General features: G+C 39.3%; 3 protein-coding genes across 4 annotated transcripts; 2 read left to right on the forward strand and 1 right to left on the reverse strand.

The window, feature by feature from the left end:
• Positions 1–189: 189 nt before the first annotated feature.
• On the forward strand, positions 190–4805 carry LOC5515479 (golgin-45). The gene is made up of 9 exons (XM_001635556.3): positions 190–347; positions 584–651; positions 1361–1389; positions 1549–2042; positions 2325–2383; positions 2551–2691; positions 2953–3081; positions 3431–3683; positions 4106–4805. The coding sequence occupies exons 2-9, from the start codon at positions 614–616 to the stop codon at positions 4283–4285; spliced, it is 1323 nt and encodes a 440-aa protein (XP_001635606.1). The 5' UTR covers positions 190–347; positions 584–613; the 3' UTR covers positions 4286–4805.
• On the reverse strand, positions 4794–7145 carry LOC5515429 (A-kinase anchor protein 14). Its single transcript, XM_001635496.3, has 4 exons — positions 6511–7145; positions 5989–6168; positions 5535–5587; positions 4794–4984 (listed from the first exon to the last, which is right to left on the reverse strand). Exons 1-4 carry the CDS (start codon positions 6787–6789, stop codon positions 4900–4902), a joined length of 597 nt encoding a protein of 198 aa, XP_001635546.1. The 5' UTR covers positions 6790–7145; the 3' UTR covers positions 4794–4899.
• A 51-nt stretch (positions 7146–7196) lies between these two features.
• Positions 7197–16768, forward strand: LOC116619836 (tyrosine-protein kinase HTK16). Of its 2 annotated transcripts, none has more exons than XM_032385059.2 (12): positions 7197–7903; positions 10093–10407; positions 10831–10968; positions 11280–11540; positions 12146–12446; positions 12630–12769; positions 13403–13456; positions 13763–13855; positions 14101–14286; positions 14646–14737; positions 15278–15404; positions 15684–16768. In XM_032385059.2, exons 1-12 carry the CDS (start codon positions 7343–7345, stop codon positions 15879–15881), a joined length of 2466 nt encoding a protein of 821 aa, XP_032240950.1. In that variant the 5' UTR covers positions 7197–7342; the 3' UTR covers positions 15882–16768. The 2 variants fall into 2 exon arrangements, with proteins under 2 accessions (XP_032240950.1, XP_032240951.1); XM_032385060.2 differs by having other exon boundaries at positions 12633–12769.
• Positions 16769–17733: the final 965 nt, after the last annotated feature.

Genomic DNA, 17733 nt, shown 5'->3' on the forward strand with positions numbered 1-17733 from the left:
GACCGGTTCAGCCTACACAGGCAACCCACATACAGTCTATTTCCGAAGCATCATAAGTACCGGTAGAAGGACACAAAATAATCTGTAATTAACTTAACAAAACTAAATACCAATATTCTACTTTTGCGAATTTAGAAATTTAGAAACCGTTTTTTCTATATCGTACTTTCTTTGCATTCCGGGTTTCCTGTGGTAGTCATGACGTCAGAGCACTGCACAACTAGTACGTGGAAAAACAAAATGGCGACTTCCTTGAACTCCGTTCTGCGACTAAGTTTTTAGCGTTTTTAGACTTCAATTTTCGCTCATTTTTCAACTGCTCTACTATAAAATCGTCGCAAGACCACGTAAGTTTAAGTTTTACTAAAAATGTTATTGCATTGCGCGTAATATTTTTTTCTTTCTTGATATTTTCCAAACAGGAAGTTCACGATGAGTTTATTGTGTGCATACAGACGACACAACTTTAATTCACGTTTTCGGTGTTATCAATTGAAGAAATTGATACAAGTACTTACGTTCTAAAGCTAGAGATAGGAATTTGAAACCCTTTAGTCATAACGACTGCTTTATTGTTCTCTAGATTGTCAACAAAGGATCTAACTTAACAACAATGAATTCCCTAGAACCACACGCCCTCAAGATGGAAAGGTACGTTGTAGTATATACCTGTGGAAAGTCCCACCCACCCTTAGCCATACAAAGTACATACCCGTGGCTAAACAAGGCATCATGGGCTACTTACTACATAGACAATGTCACCCACCCTTAGCCACTGAATGCAAATCTATTGCACAAAGTTTATTTGTGGTGCGCTTATACACACAGTAGAATGTTTAAAAACTTGCAGCAGTTGATTTCTTTTTGTTTTGTAAGTTGATGGCATTGGATGTAATAGCAAATGTCAACTTGTGATTTAATGTAGCAAAACCATTTGGTAACTTTTGTATCCAATATTTCCTACCTTAAAGGTTTGTTCCCACTAGGGCACAAGTGTAACACACATAATTGTATGATTCTCACTTCAAGAACAAGAGAACACAGCTGCTTGATTTCCTTGCTCTTGTGTTTGACCAATTCTTACTTGGGTTGCATTTGAACTTGCTCTTGTGTCCTGGTGAAAAGAAACCTTAAGAAGCTATTTCTATTTCCCTTGCATAATATAAACTTCCCTCTCCCCTCCCCCTGTATTCCATCCCTACATCAGTCCCCAGGCATTTAACCAGGATTTGCTTGGAGAGAGGGAGGTGGACACAGTTGGATATCATGTGAAAAGTCTACAATTTGGCAGGATTACTTTCACCTTGCACACCCCCTTGCCTCTTGTAAATATGGATTCTCCTTTTTGTGCTCTATATAGGATTCCAAAGCCAGGAAGTGACATTGTTGGTGAGTAGTTAACTAAGTGCTTTATCTATTGTTGAAAAATTTCACTCTTATGCCTAAGGATTTATTTCTCATTTTTGCACCATAAAGTTTTATGTGAAGCCACATGAATTCTTTTGCCAAGATCAACCTTAGTCTTACATTCCCATTTATCATTTTCAGACTACAGCAAAGTACCAAGATCAAGTGGAGATGGCATGGAGCATAGCGGAGCTGCACTTGAACCAACTGACACACGAAAACCACACGCTCTCAAACAAAAGCCTCAAATTCACTTCTCGTTTGGTCATGTTGAACTTATGCTTGAGTCTGATACTGAAGAAAAAGAGGAGGGCACTAAAAATACAGAAAATGACACTATTAGAAAACACCCCAAAAAGGCAACAAAAAGTACACCTGTGTTAAATCAGATAATTGAAAGGACTTCAGTGGATAGTAGCAAAACTCAAGGGAATGATACACATATATTCATAAAAGAAGAGCCAAAACAGGAGATTTTACAATCTTCAGCAAGTACTTTATGTGACAAACCCACTGGGAGTTCCACTGAGGAGTTGAAGAAGCTTCAGTCAAAAGTAGAGGAGTTGGAGGAACAGACCTCAAGGCTTACTGACGAGAAAACTAAACTTACAATACAACTAGGCATACAAACTGAGGTATTTATAGCGTGCTTACAACCAATAGCAGGGTTTTTGCTAGTGGGAAGGGGTGTCCCCCTGTAACGGTGGAAATTTAAATTGGACTTTTGAAGTGAAATAAAGACCTGCGCTGCTGTTTTTGACGTTAAATTGTCCTTATTTGTAATGTTATACTATGTAAAGCAAGATACATTGTACTGTATGTACTTGAAGCCGAGAGACAAGATGGTAAAACCTGCCACATCCCACATTACTCATCTGAACAAAATCCAATATATCCAATTTTATCTCTTAATGCAGGTAAATTCTGATCTGAAAAAACTTTTGGTTGCATCAATGGAGGAGGAACTTGAAAACAGGTATTTTTATATTACTTGATTACTTTGATTGGCTTAAACTAAGACTGTTGGTGGGGCTCCATGCCAAAATCTCCTAGATTGCTTATGACTTTGAAAGCTAAAGCCAATGCCAAATGTGTTGTGCAGTATTTTGTGAGAAAAAATGTCTGGTTTCTTATCCATTAAAGGATGGAAGCTCTAGCACATAGGAATGCCCAGCTCAGAGTGGAGGTTGAACACTGGCAGACCCTCTGTGATGAATACGCTGAGGAGTCAGACAGACTGGCTATTGACTGTGATGTGTGGAGAACTAAGTTCATGGCTAGCAGGTATGTAAAGCATATTGCAACCATATTATATACATAATCAACAATTTGTTATTACTAGGGAACTGAAAAGCAACACATGCACATTTTCCCCTACTCTCTGTTGCAGCTCTACTCTCTTTATGTTATTTTAAGAGCAATGTTTGTTATCTGTTTTGTGGTTATGATCAGGTAGGATGATGCAGTTGTGTCCCATCTTTGCCCTTGTTAGAATGAATTGCCCTTATCTATGTTGGTAACACTATTTATATATCATGATGACAGGATGATGTCAGATCAGTTGACATGCTGGAAAACAACGCTCTACACTAGATATCGTCAAGCTCTAGCAGCATTACAGAGGATGCTGGATGAGCGTGATGAGCTGAAACACTATCTTGTACACACCACAAGGTACAAAAACTCTAATTCTTTCCATATTGCATTAGTATTGGGTACCTGTTATCCTAGTCCTCTCGTACCTTTTCCCCTTATGTATACCTAGTTCCCCTTTATATACCAGGTTACCCCTTATGTACCTAGTCCTCTCCTGTACCTAGTCCCTTTATGTACCTAGTCCCCTTGTGTACCAAGCCCCCCTAATGTACCAGGTCCCCCTTATGTACCTAGTCCCCTCATTTACCTAGTCCCCTCATGTACCTAGTCCCCTTGAGTAACTAGTCCCCCTTATGTACCATCTCCTTATGTACTTAATCCACTCATGCAACTAGACCAATAATGTTGTATGCATCTTGTTTTAAAGGCTTCTTGAGTCCCTTGACTATGTGGTCAAATGCAGCGGAGGGTCATTTAGTGATACTCTCATGGACAGACACCCCATCCAGGGGCAGAGCATTCTTGAGATGGCAACTATAACAAGCTGTTTAGCGCAGGATGTGACTGCACAAGTGCAAGGGTTCATTCCATCTGGCTCTCTCCCAACACATGCTCTCCTTCTCAATGAGGAGAAGGAGCCTGCTTTAGATTCAACACCAGCTGAGAAAATGGCATTACAGGTAGGGGCTTAACCTCAGCAGATAAATTATGGCATTATATGTAGGGCTTCATGTAATCAGGGTGAATATACAAAGTATACCTTGTAGTATGCATTTTATGTATTCATTATTTGGCAAACATCCATCTGGGATTAAGTACTGTTACATGAATAAAAAAGGCAAAAACTGAAACAATGATTTTTATTGGAACCTAATAATATTAAATTTACGTGATGTTTACTGTTTAGTCTTCTATTTTGCTTGGAGTATCCCTCGTAGCTTGCAGTTTTTAATTATTTTTATTTTCATTTATACCTCCCAGTCATGTTGGGGGTTTGGCGGAACCTCTTCATAACAAATACCTTGGGTAACTTAGCACTCTGTTGTGTATATATCCATTTTAAATCCTTAGATGTTAACTTTCAAGGTTGATCTTTCTACAGCTTCTTACATCCTCCATAGAGCTTCAATCGGATGATGTTCCAAGTGTGGACAGCAGCGTGCTGCGGCGCATGGGCAAACAGTACATTGGAAACAGCTACCACAGCCGTTTGATGACTAACAGCTTTCGTGTGACGTATGATTGCTGTGATCGATGCACCGGTCCTGTACATGTTGTATAATAACCCTAGTCCATCACTAAATTAGTTAGAATTTTTAAATTCTTAAAGATAGGTTATTTATTGAAAAAGATTTGTGATATGATATTTTGGTACTTTAAAAGATAACCAAATTAAGATTATTTTCTTCCAGTTGTGATAGCAAAAAAATGTATTTAATGTATTGCATTATTTAATTGCCTGAATTTAGCGTTCAGTTTCATATACACATTTGATCGACAAGAAATGCACCATTCAGGGTACACAAAAAATGTTATTTGATTTGCAAAGAAATATTATAATTATGCCAACTTTTTTTATTTTTCACTTTAAATTTCACAGTTTTCCCAAAATAAAATGGTAATGTGACATTCTAGGCGGGAAGGGGGGGGGGGGGGGAGAGTGGGTATTTTGGGGGTGCTGAAAAGTTATAAGCATTTAAAAATTAATTTAAAGAGTACATTTACTTTGAAATCTTTTTTTAAGATATGAATATAGACTCAGTCACACCTGTACAGACTTGAATAAAATATCAAGCACAAAAGGTTGTTATATTATTATTTACAAACCCTACCCCTACATACATACAATCATTGCTTCTCTCATTCACCATTATTTAAAGAGTTACAATGATAAATTCAGAAATACACTGCATTCATCATCTTTATCTTGCTTTCAATAATGTCCTTCAGCCATTTCTCTCTGAACTTTGTCTTGCCCGGTCTGAGGACAAAACAGAGTAGGAGTTAAAATGTCTTATGAGATATAAAAGCTGCATCAACAGTTGTGTATCTAGTTTTTAAGCATGTAGTTTTAAAATTGATAGTTATATACATCTATTTAAAAATATGCTGTTAGTGCAAATGGCAGTTCTGCAATAGAAAATTAGAAATAATGGGACTCGTCATATTTCTACTGAATAAAGAAAATCTGAATAATGTGATTCATTTTTTATCAATGGTTTTACTTCAAAGAAGTGATTGGTGTCATTAGCAACGTTCATTGAATTAGGTGTATTATCAAGAGTAATATGATAGCTTGGTGGTACAGGTTTTGTCTCCCAAGCAAGAGGACCAGGGTTTTAACCCAACTTAATTGCAGATTTTTGCAGGTGTCATCCTGGCTCTCTACATTGGGGACTGTAGACCCCTGGTCTTCCCAAGTTTCTGTGGGCAATACAAAGGAATTGAAACCAGGAAAAAGTTTTTGCCTGTGACATCTAACAGTATTGCAGTCTGGCAGTGGTTGCCTTAAGTAGCTTCATTTGCAGTACCTGTGCACAAGACGATGGGTTTCAAAGATGAAATAAACAGCAACAGGGAAGGTCTGTAGATGAATACAAAGAACTAGATTAACCCAATCATAAGTGGTTTGAATAGTTTACCACAATTATTGATTAAGTGCAAATATAGATTGTCTAGACATTTATTCACAAACCATATTTCTTTAAGCAATTGAAAATAGGGAAATTAGGATCAACCTCAACCTTTGCTCAAAACAAAAAATATATTTCCACAGTGAGGTAGAGACATCCCATGTTTCCAAGTGCGTGGAAACATGTTTCCTGATGTTTTGTGACCGTTTGGCCACCCTCGTTTCCTCAATGTTGTGGGCAACATGTGTCTGTTTGGCCAGAGCCGTATAATTCCACAAGCTCCCCTGTTAAAGGTCTTTTGTCATATTTCTTACATGCTCCTCTGATTACGACCTGTTCTTGTAATTCTCACCGTTGGCTTAAACTTGCTGACCTCCAGAGTGAAATAGACAGAGGCAGTAGCACGAGGGATGGGCTTTCTCCGTGTCGGTATACTCCACTTGACAGCATAACGGTACCTTTTACTGTAAGGGTGGTCCTCTTCTCGCAGGAAGTCAATGCAGTAAAGCCAGCTCCCATCTCGCTCCCAAGTCTAGAATCAGTAATTAATTAGTACAAGCGGGATAAGCAACAATTGCGCTCCCACTTCTAGGATCATTAGTAAATGGTACATGGGTGATAACCCACACACTTCCAAGTAGAGGAGAAATAAGCTAGTTTTATTACACTCTCAAGTCTCTAGCATCTTTCATTAGCTATGGTACGCGTTAAGACACAATCACGTTCCAAAGTATAGAAACATCAGTATTAATACAATTGCCAAAAGCCATAATCACGCTCCCAAATTTAGAATCGATAAGTAATAAATAAGTACTTATATGTACTTTTTAACAAAAGAAAACCAACAACATCATCCTAACACATCACTACTCACCTTAATAAACTCTTCAATCTTTACTAGTCCCCCCGCCACGGTAAAGCTTTCAGCGCTCATCCATTTAACGTTTGGTATAGTAGCGCCTGTATCGGGGTCAATATCGTCTTTTTCTTCCTCTGGCTCAGCGGATTCTCCCCTGACTCGAATGCCATCAGAACCTATCAACCTTTTCAATGCGTTATCGATGGCTTCGTCTACAATTTGGTGTGCCTCGCTTTCGTAAACATCCTCCAAGCTACGATTTCCCTGGACTACGGTCTTCGTAATTGAAGACATGGCTATCTAGTGGAGCCCCAGTCCTATCGTTATAATATATTTAGTCAAAATACCTCCGCCTGTTGTATGATTTTCCTATTAAACTTCGTCCACCATTTTGTATCTGAGACTGTTGTCATGGAAATCTGCGTAGTGTCTCGTGTGCATACCTGCTCCTGGAATCCGCTATAAATAATACAGCAGGCGCGAAAGTTCATTGCAATTATATTGCTCCAGCTTTCAAATAAAGATAGAAAAATAAATACCAAGTAATCTTATGCATTTTTTTCTCCCTAACTTATTTTTCCCATTATCATAAAAGTCTGTTATCGACTGTTTACATTTCCATCATCCCGCGGCCAGTCCCGGAGCCCGCGGGATTTATGGCATATCAATCAATGAATGAAATCGACGTAGCATGACGAACTCCGGGTTTCCTGTTTGCAAAATGTAGGGAATTCGATTCTACCCGAGTCAAATGTACCTCAAATGAACCCGGAAAAAGGTGTAGAAGCCCACGCAGTCACTATTGTTTCTTCGTGGTTATAACGAGCATGAATCAAACGTGATAAAAATGAGCCTTCACAATGAACATGCGTGGTTCCATGGCGAAATGTCCCGCGAGGCCGCCGTTGACATTTTGGTCAAACATGGGAAGAAGGAGGGACTTTTTCTTGTCCGAGAAAGTAAAACAATCCCTGGAGATTATGTCCTATCACTGTGGACTACGAATCAAGCGTTACATTTCCAGATTCAATGCCGTGGCGACATTTATTTCTGTATAGATGATGGGCCGATATTTCATGGTCTCGATTCTCTAGTTGACTACTACAGAGAGAATGCTGATGGTTTGCCAATTCGTCTGACTCAATTTTGCCCCGGCATTCCACCCCCTTCATCTACATGCAAACATGGATATCAAACGCCATTGCACCAAGCATGCAGAGACGGGAATATCAATTTAGTGCAGAAATTATTGCGGGAGAACCCATTAGATGTGAACGCTCGAAATGAGTTTGGTGCGACCCCTCTTCATGAAGCCACGTCTAGTGGTTTTGATGATGTTGTTCAGTTACTGCTTCAATACAACGCGGATCCGAGGAGCAGGGATAACAATGGATTCACGGGGCTAATTGTAGGTTGATCGTAATGTTCAGTGGTTAATAGATCGGTCTCTTAATGGTTTCAGCACGGGGGTGTGTTGGTGAACCCATCACATCGATATTTTGTTATCATTAAAAGGGGGAATTTCTGCTAAAAGTGCCGATTATGTGGAATATCAGCAGATTTTCCTGATTTATCTCTTGTTTCGTTGTATTACATTTTTCTCAGCTACTTGTCAGTTGATCATCTGGGGTTCGACTGTGTCCCAGTTAATAATTCTAATGTAATTAGATGTGATTTGTCTGGAGGGTTTTTTTGTTTAGGAAATGACAAATGGAATACCTGTGCTTTGTATGAAAACATATTCTTGATCCAAAATAAGTAATTTTTGTCTGAAAAGCTGCTTTGTTTCATCAGCTTCACACCCACTTGGGAGGTCTTGATCAACATATGTTAATTTAAACAATGGTTCATCTCAAACCACATATTTTTTGTCACTTAAAGAATCCTTGTCAGCCACACCTTTGTTATTGTTTTCATTAAAAATGTTGAAGTGCACATAGTGGGTTAGAATCCCCAAATAATCTTAATACAAAATTTAATATACTTTACCAAGTAAAGTACCAAGTTCGATAAAAAAAAACATTGCATTGGCTTCCTCAAATCAGGCCGAAATCAATGCTTCCTGAAATCAGTGGAAATTTATGCTTTTTTAACTCGTGAATGTTTGCAAAGCATTTACCGGTTATTGAACAGACTTTTATGTCACTTGATCATCTTATGGTTGGATGGTCGGATGAATCATCCATAAACATTTTTTATGGTCTTTCTGTGCTTTTGCAACACAGCAATCCTTAGGTCATCCAATTAAAGGGCTTTGGCATGGACCTGTGACCGCCACGGTCATTTCTTAGTAGAGCCCTAGAGTAGATATAAGCTAGTATTTTCAGAAAGTCTTCCATGTGGGCTGAGCGTGCACATGCGCCTTTGTCAACGACGTCAAACGATCTTCTACAGTTCAGTCTGATTCAAGTTGTTATGTTGCAAACAAAACAAGTAAAATTCTAGCAAAGCTTATAATTTCTTTGTTTTAGTACTTGCCAATTTGATTCTCTGGGTTTTCACATTGTTTGAATTTGCGCTGAAAGAGCGACTAGCAACTGCGACTTTTAAGTCTGAGAAACATTAGATAACTGTTCTGTTAGCTGGGTCTCTGGTTGCAAGGTAATAAGAAAAAAGCCTCTGTTGAAGGACAAAATAGAATAGAAAAGATTTCCACAAATTAATTTTCCACAATTCTTCCCAATCAACTAAACTAAATATCGAACATAACTAGTACAAACACATGGGCCCCTATTCTCCATCCAATAACGATTTTTTGCCTTTCTAGAATGTTAACATGTGATCAATAATTAGGGGAATTTTATTTTGTTTCCGGAAAGAATATGCTGAAATTTGACATGCTAGCAAAAAGCTTTTCGATCCGTACGATACCAATAGCAATAAAACTAATTTTATTTACAAGTCAATTCAGTAATGCCACATTAATCTAGCAGTCTGAACACTTGTCTACAACTACACCCACCCAAGTTTGATTCCCACTTTTAGCGCTTTTTTATTTTTATTTATTTTTTACTTTTTATAATAATAATTAATTATACTGTTCTTGATGTGTCATGGCATAGAAAAGAAAAAAGGTATTAGGACAATTTTATGTACTCTTAGTATCTTGGATGTGTTAATGCTTTGTTCAGTATCCTGTACATTTTTTATGCACACAAGAGAATAACTAGGAAAATACATTTGCGTTCACAAGTTGGCTCGCAGAGCCTTTGATTAATCTTGGTACTTTGCTAGGGATGACAAAATAGTGGTTGACACAGGCTGTTAAATGTTTGATGTTACTTTGATTCATTTCGAATATACTAAAGCAATGTAACTATTGCCAGCTATTTGAAAGCCACAATGTGTCATTATTATTAGCAAACTTAAAAATATTAATAATAGTGATGATAATTAAATAATAATAGTATGAAGTTTAGGAGATATATACTATAACACTCTTAGTGAGATCTCATATTTTTTACATTACACAAAATGTTGGATCTTAGCAAACTTAACACTAAACAGTACTTCAATTGCTCTGTTGTCATGAAAATTAGCAAACCATCCAGTACACTATTCAGTACTTCAACTACTTTGTTATTGTCTGTTCTGCAGTGTGCTTGCATCAGGGATCATCCGTCAACATGCCAAATCCTTGTGACTGTGGGCAAAGCAGACGTCCAGGACCGCTGTCCCAACACCGGATGGGTTGCACTTCACGAGGCGGCTGCAAGAGGGTACACTGATTGTTTCCAAGCTCTTGTAGAGATGGGCGCACCCTTGCACCCCAGGACAACAGAGGGAGACACACCCAGAGACTTAGCCCTCCGATATGGACATGTTCATATCGCAGACATGATAGACAACTACCCAATGGCACCACCTAAGACTAGTTCTAAACTATGGCTACATGGGCATCTGGACAGAAAGGTGTCTGATTTGCACTTAAATTTCTTTTGTTGTGCTTCTTATTAGCACAAACTGTAAATGTTGATTCTCACTAGGATGCAAGTGAAACACACATTTTTTCCGATTCTAACTGGAATGGAAGTACAAGAGAAAGCACATGTGAAAACAAGTACTTGATTTTTATTGCTAGTGTTTGACCAACTCTTACTTGTGCTTTGCTTTGTGTTTTGGATGGTGTCTATTTAGCTTAATTATGACTTCAACGATATTGAGGAAGAGAAGTACATTAGCCAAGTAATGATAGAGATTGATGCTGCATTTCTATGGTTTTATTCTCAAGTGCATGCTTTATTAAATAAAAAGACATTCCACAGATTCTGGGCGAATGATTGCTTTTTACACGCTACAACAGTGAAGAAGAATGTTTATTTGATTCTATTCCAGGGTGCAGTTAATATGATCAAGAAATGGGGCACCCCTGATGGGGCATTCCTAGTACGGCAGAGCACAAGGGATCATGGATATTACGTACTGTCACTTGCAATAAACCAGCAAATCTACCATTTCCAGATACAAAGCAGGGTGGGTATTATGGTAACCTTTGAAACAAACCAGCAAATCTACCATTTCCAGATACAAAGCAGTGTGTGTATTATGGTAAACTTTTAAATAAACCAGCAATTCTACCATTTCCAGATACAAAGCAGTGTGTGTATTATGGTAAACTTTTAAATAAACCAGCAAATCTACCATTTTCAGATACAAAGCAGGGTGGGTAACTTTTGAAATAAACCAGCAAATCTACCATTTCCAGATACAAAGCATTTTTTATGCAGTAAAAAAAATGATAGAAGCTAATATAATAGTTCCTCTTTTTTTCCTGTGCACGACAGTCTGATCGCTGGTTCTACATTGATGATGGCCCTCTGTTTGAAACGCTCCCACATGTAATCGACCACTACAGCAAGTCTGCAGACGGCCTTCCTGTCTTATTACAATTTGCAGTACCTCCAGATGGCCGAACACCCATCGCCATAGCTCACTACACCCCACCACAACCTGTGAGGCGACAACTCAGTAGTCCTGGTCAGAGTGTGAACGCTATCCAGACCCCACCTCGTAAACCAGTCAATTTAACAAGGAGTGGCTCATCTGTAAGTAGAGTAGTTTTCTGGAATTTTGCAGTAAAAATTTTTTAAATTATATTTTGCTTTTCTTTAGCTTCTTTGTTTAACATTCTTCCATGAAAGCCATGTTTATAAAATAGGTTTATTTAAGACCTTTAAACCGGGAGAATTGGTGGTGCAGTTGGCAGAGAATTACTTGGTAATCACTGCGAGCTCTCCCCCCCCCCCACACACACACACAAAACTTGTTGAAAGCTGTGTTCCATTGTCGAATATTAGTCATATGTTCGTGGCATAACACACCTTTACCTTTTCCTGAACCGTGGAGTATCAGCTGTGCCTTTATCGTCCTAGGTGCAATGAAGGCAATTGTCCAGTTTTAAACTCAGTTTGGGAAAAATTCTATGTGCAAACCAGAGAGAATTCTTTGGAGCTTAGAATAGAACTGTGCAAAACATGTAAATTCTTCATGATCTTACTGGTATTTGAGAATAGTTCCCCTTATGAGGTTTGCACTATATTTTTTAATCCTTAATTCTTACATATGCAAGGACAGCGGAATTCAAAACTAGACTCTTGCCACTATTTTTTCTTTTGTTCTTTCGAGATTTAGTTTGTTACTGTGTCTGTAGGAAGAACTACTAGAAAAGAGTACCACAAGCCACAAGACATCATCTCCCACTAGAATGTTCAAGCGAGCAACAAGTGAGCGTAACCCCCAACAAAGAAAACTACCACCTGAACCTGAAGACTACAATAAACTTGAAGAATGGACTGGAGATAAGCCCCATCCCCCATCAGTCAAACCCTCTGTACCCATCCCTCCCCCGACCAAGCCGCCACCCAGGGTGGCATCACGACGACCACCACCACCTCTTCCACCCCCTGATTCATCTGAGGCCCAGGCTCAGCAACCTCCGCTCTCACCACCAGGTAATGGAATATTACATTCTAGGGCTTTAGAGCATAGCCTAGGCTTTTTTTGTGTTAAAACCCCAATTCATTTTTTTTTTTGGCAATTACTGCTCACGGGTTTCAAGTTTCATTTTTGTTTGTCTGAAATCTTTATTTTGAGTGTTAATTTATTAAAGTTCTTTAACTTTTTATTACTTTCAGCAGATCTGTCCAAGTCTGGCTCCCTCCCTGCAACCCACACCTTGATCAACAGGGAAGCCCTAGAGCTAGGCTCAGAGCTTGGTCAGGGGGAATTTGGCTCTGTTCTCAGGGGGGTCTGGCGGGATCCCAAAGGGAAAAAGGTGAGACAACTGAGATTTGTAGTGCACTAGTGCAACCCAAGTACACCTAGTATGATATAACTAGAAAGACATAGGCAAGCGGTAGAAAAACTAGATGGTCTGCTTAGGCGTGGTGTAGACAAGGTATAAATCAACACAAGGTTGAAAAGGTGTTAAACGCCTCTGTGAAGCAAAGTAGTTGCGGTGACGTTTCAAGTGTTAGCCCTTTGTAGGACCGAAAGAAGAACTTTTTCTTTTGCTCCGATAAAGAGCTAACGCTTGAAACATCAGCGCAACTACTTGGTTTCACAGAGGCGTTTAACATACCTTTTCAACCTTGTGTTGATTGATACTGAGTACAAATACTTTCAATAGATAAAGCTAGCATAACTAAAGATTAACTGGCTTTATAAAGAAACCCTTCTGATTTATTTGTCCATACCATTTGCTTTGGGGGGTAGATGCTATATTTCCGTATGTCTTTTGTAAATTCCTGCACCCGTGCTAGCTACGACCCAGCATGCTAATTATGAAGTGTGAAAGAAAACTATAACTTGATAATACTTCATTGATGTAAAGATTAAAAGTCTGTGGCCTTTAGAAATCCAAGTAATATTTGTAAGGGCAATTGATATGATTGTGTTCATATTCTAGGTGCAAGTGGCACTAAAGACTCTTCACCCAGAAAAGATTGTACATGGCGAACAGGTAATATGCAATAACACCTGCAGTAATACTGGAATTATGTCAAGCCTTTTGTCAAGCCTAACCAATTAACCCTAACTTCCAAAGTTTATTACAGTCTATTTTAGTCATTTGTGAATTTTTAGGAAAAAACAATGTGAAGGAAACTTGAAAAATCCTTTCTTCGGCATTTGCTACAGAAAAAAATGTGGAGTTTACAGAGGAATTTCAAATTATCACACTCACTTTTTATCATTTGCATTTCTAGTCCTCATGCCTCGGAATATGCATTGCTTGTCAAGCTCCAACTCTTTGGTTTGTGAATTGTAGGAATTTCTGCGTGAAGCACGTGTCATGTATGGCCTGGATCATCCATGCATCGTTAGACTGATAGGGGTGTGCCTTGGACCTCCGCTTATTCTGGTAGGTTTCCTTGGGATGTCCATGGTGTCATATCCTAGGTGCAGGACGTAAATAGGATAAATACCTTATACTCTTTGCTTCATGAGTACATGGTGTTTAATTGGATAAATCTCTTGCAATTCTTGTTTCCTTGTAATTCTTGTTTCATAGGTAGACCGTTTGAATAAGACAAATCTCTGGTAATTCTTGTTTCATAGGTACTGGGTGTGACATGGATAAATCTCTTGTTAATACTTTTTTCATAGGTACAGGAGCTTGTGACAATGGGGGCATTATTGGACTTTTTGATAGACCACCAGCCTGAAATATCCCCAAGGGAACTAAAACTGTGGGCAGCCCAGATAGCATGGGGAATGATGTACCTTGAGAAAAAGAGGTTTGTCCACAGGGATCTGGCAACAAGAAATATCCTGATGGCATCAAAACAACAGGTACGGGTACCCTGTGGGTAGGGTAAGCGTTGAGATTGTCCACCAGGGTATCGGGGATCATCCTGATGGCATCAAAACAGCAGACGATGTGGCACGGGTGCCCTGTGGGTTCAGTGGTGTGCAAACTCTGATAGCTATAGTGAGGAGAGGGGTGGGGTTGGGTTGGGCGAAAGGGATTGGGGGCGTCCCTCAAATAGACACCCCACACGGTACTAAAAGGGGCTAAACTAAAAGAGGCTAAACTCTTACCTCAAATATGCATATATATGATGACCTGCATTACCTAATACCAGTAATGGGACTTTATATTATAGTATTCTTTTTCCCCTTTAGTGTGAATTTACGATATTCTTTTTTAGCTCAAAATAAGCGACTTTGGGCTGTCTCGCGCCGTGGGCTCGGGCAGTGATTACTACAAGGCATCTCAGGGTGGACGATGGCCCGTCAAATGGTAGGTTGCTTGTCATGAAAGCGAAATTACTCGTCTTCTATCCAAACCGACGACAAACATATTTTTTAATATAATTAACCTAACGTTTATTTTTATTTTTGCGCGCCGTTTTTTGTGTGCACGTTTTGCGCCCGTTATTTTTTTTTGTGCACGTAAAAAATTTGGTTTAATATTTAGTGTCATTTTCGTAATTTTATTTTTATTTTTGCGTAATGCGAATTTGACGCGAAAATTGCGACAAATATCGTGTTCACGGTAGCTTTAAATACACAAAATAAGTTAATCACAATGCGAAATCAGTTGGCTTCTTAAAAGATAACAATTGTAATGAATTTTCTGATTTTTACAAACGATGTTTCTCTTCGTCTCAACTTCTCTATTTTCAATGGGAGGATCACTCCGCAAAAGACCATAGGAAACCACCCTTCCCAATACGTGCACTTTTCAGCTAATGTGCCTGGAGGTGAAAACATTGGTTGAACGCTTTTTTTTCATCATTTCATCAGATTTTATTGTTTGGCTGTATTCTGTTTCTTTCAGGTATGCTCCTGAGTCGATAAATTATGGCACATTTTCACACAAAAGTGACGTGTGGAGTTATGGGGTTACACTTTGGGAGATGTACTCATTTGGTCAGTTGCCGTACGGTGAAATGACGGGAGGCGAGGTAAGTCGTGCGCGCGTACGACGAGTTCCCGCCAAAACCACATTTCTATATTGCAACAAACACATATCGTCGATCTTTTTTAGCATTTTTTTAAAATGTCTGTCTCTTTTTGTTTGGAAAAAGTGACGTACAAATCCAATACTCTGACAAATTTATGCATGACATTGTTCCCTTCCATTGTTTTACCTCGTTCTCTAATATTCTCCAGTGGCCTCAGTTGTTTCAGACTTTACCATCCATATGTTGTAATCTATTTATATTTATTTTCCTGCTCTTTAGGTTATTAAGATGCTAGAAAATGAAGGGAAGAGGCTGGACCGCCCGGACGCGTGCCCCGAGTACGTCTATAAACTTATGCTGAAGTGTTGGGACCTGAGTCCCGAAAACCGACCGACCTTTAACGAGCTGCACAACATCTTCAGTACCGATCCTCTCTACGCCGACGTCAGAATACAAAATACGAAATTTACTTTGTGAGAAATTAAGTATATTTTAATGAAATAGCCCAGCAAATAGTTATATTTTTGGTATATACATAACATGATCTCTACTCAGCCCCGCTGTAAAATGGTGCGCCAAATGGGAACGACAATGGGAGGGGGAAGGGGTTCTGATGAGAGGCCTTTCTTGGCACGCCCTGAGTATTCTGCAACTTTTCCGAAGCAGGCGTTCTAATTACACATCTTCTGATTAGAAAAAATCTAAGCGTTAAGTAACAGAGTCAGTCAGACTCGTAACCAGCGGGGAGGGGATGGTGGGCGAGGCGCGCAAGGAAGTCTCAACCTCGTCCCCAGGGTCTTATGGGTAATTTTCAATATGGCGTCTGATTTAAAAGTACCCAGAATACCCTGGGAACGAGCTTGAGGAAGTCTAGAAGAATAGAAGATAGCTTACTAAAAATAAAGCTTAGTCCTTCCGTGAATCGACCCGTCAGTTCTTGCTTCAAAACTTCTGGTACATTTACGTCTGGTATCAACCTAGTCCCATGGTTTCTGATCGGGCTTCCGGTTGTTTTGTTTAAGTTGTGACGTCGCACGAAACCATATCTGTGAGTGAGCTCGTCCCAGACCCTAAACGCTGCCTCACGGTCCTTTTCTTAGAATAGGAAACCTGGTTATAATTGCTGGGACTAGGCCTGTCTGGTGTTACAATATAATCGTAATAGAAACCGAGATGATTGGCACGTCCTGATGATGAGTTGATTGACACGTGTCAAAGATGAGCTGGTACCGTACAGAAGTAGAATATAGAGTATCTCAGTTTTAAATCCTTGATGACCGAAAAAAAAAAGTGTGGAAATATTACATAAATTAATACTAATTACATTTTTTTCCAATGGATCGCCATAAATCAGCAGAAAAAGATCAAATGTGTATTGTTGTTATTATTATTTTATTTTTAAAATGATCCATACTGATGTTAAGGTCGTTTGGAATTAGGCAAATATAACCTAACAAGGAATGAAAATTTATATTAAAAACTCTCAAATTTTCCACAGTACTGTGGGGGTCTGTAGTCTCCCTCGCTGCTGATCTCAGGCTAGGCGGTGGGCGCCTGAGTAGGCCCTCCCTTCAATTATGATGCTAGCTTTTTTAAGGAATTTTTTGGGAAAACGAGATTGTTTTTATTATTTTTCTTGAAAAAGAATTGCTAGCATTTTCTGTCATTTTTCATGACTGTGCTGGGAAAAAGGTTAAGGCGGTCTGCGGGTACCCTTGCTCAGCCAAGCGGCGCCGGCCACAAACTTGCAATATAGACCAGTTCCATTAGCGGATTCAGGGGGAGGGGCCTATGTTCCTCCTGGCCCCATCTTCGGACGGAAATTTTAGAAGATGTATATTATGAAAGCAAATTTTCCAACTCTCATCTCCCCCTCCCTTCGGGAAATTCTTGATCCGTTCGTGAGTTCCATCATCTATAGCAAAAGATCGACAGCAAAAGATGCTTCAAAATTGACTGTTAAATGGCTTTTGGCTAGAACGTTGTAAACAGATTTTCATCATCTGGTATCATCTGTTGTTGATATGAGCATATAATAGAGAGCTTAAGCAAGTCAACACGAACGGCATCAAAAACGGCGCGCGCTCTGACGAATTGTTGGAAAAACGGCGTTGACGTCCGTGACCGCGCACGTAGAACGTAAAAATAGGGAAAATGCCGTTCTAGATTTCCTGTCACGGACGTCAACGCCGTTTTTCAGCAATTCGTGAGCGCGCGCGCCGTTTTTGATGCCGTTCGTATTGACTTGCTTAAGCTCTCTAATGTAAGAGTTGTACGTTTTGTTTGAAATAAAACAAAGCATTCTTTGGAATTCAAGTGGCATTTTCTA

This window comes from Nematostella vectensis, chromosome 9 (genome assembly GCF_932526225.1).
Source record: "Nematostella vectensis chromosome 9, jaNemVect1.1, whole genome shotgun sequence".
Taxonomy (NCBI): Eukaryota; Metazoa; Cnidaria; class Anthozoa; order Actiniaria; family Edwardsiidae; genus Nematostella; species Nematostella vectensis.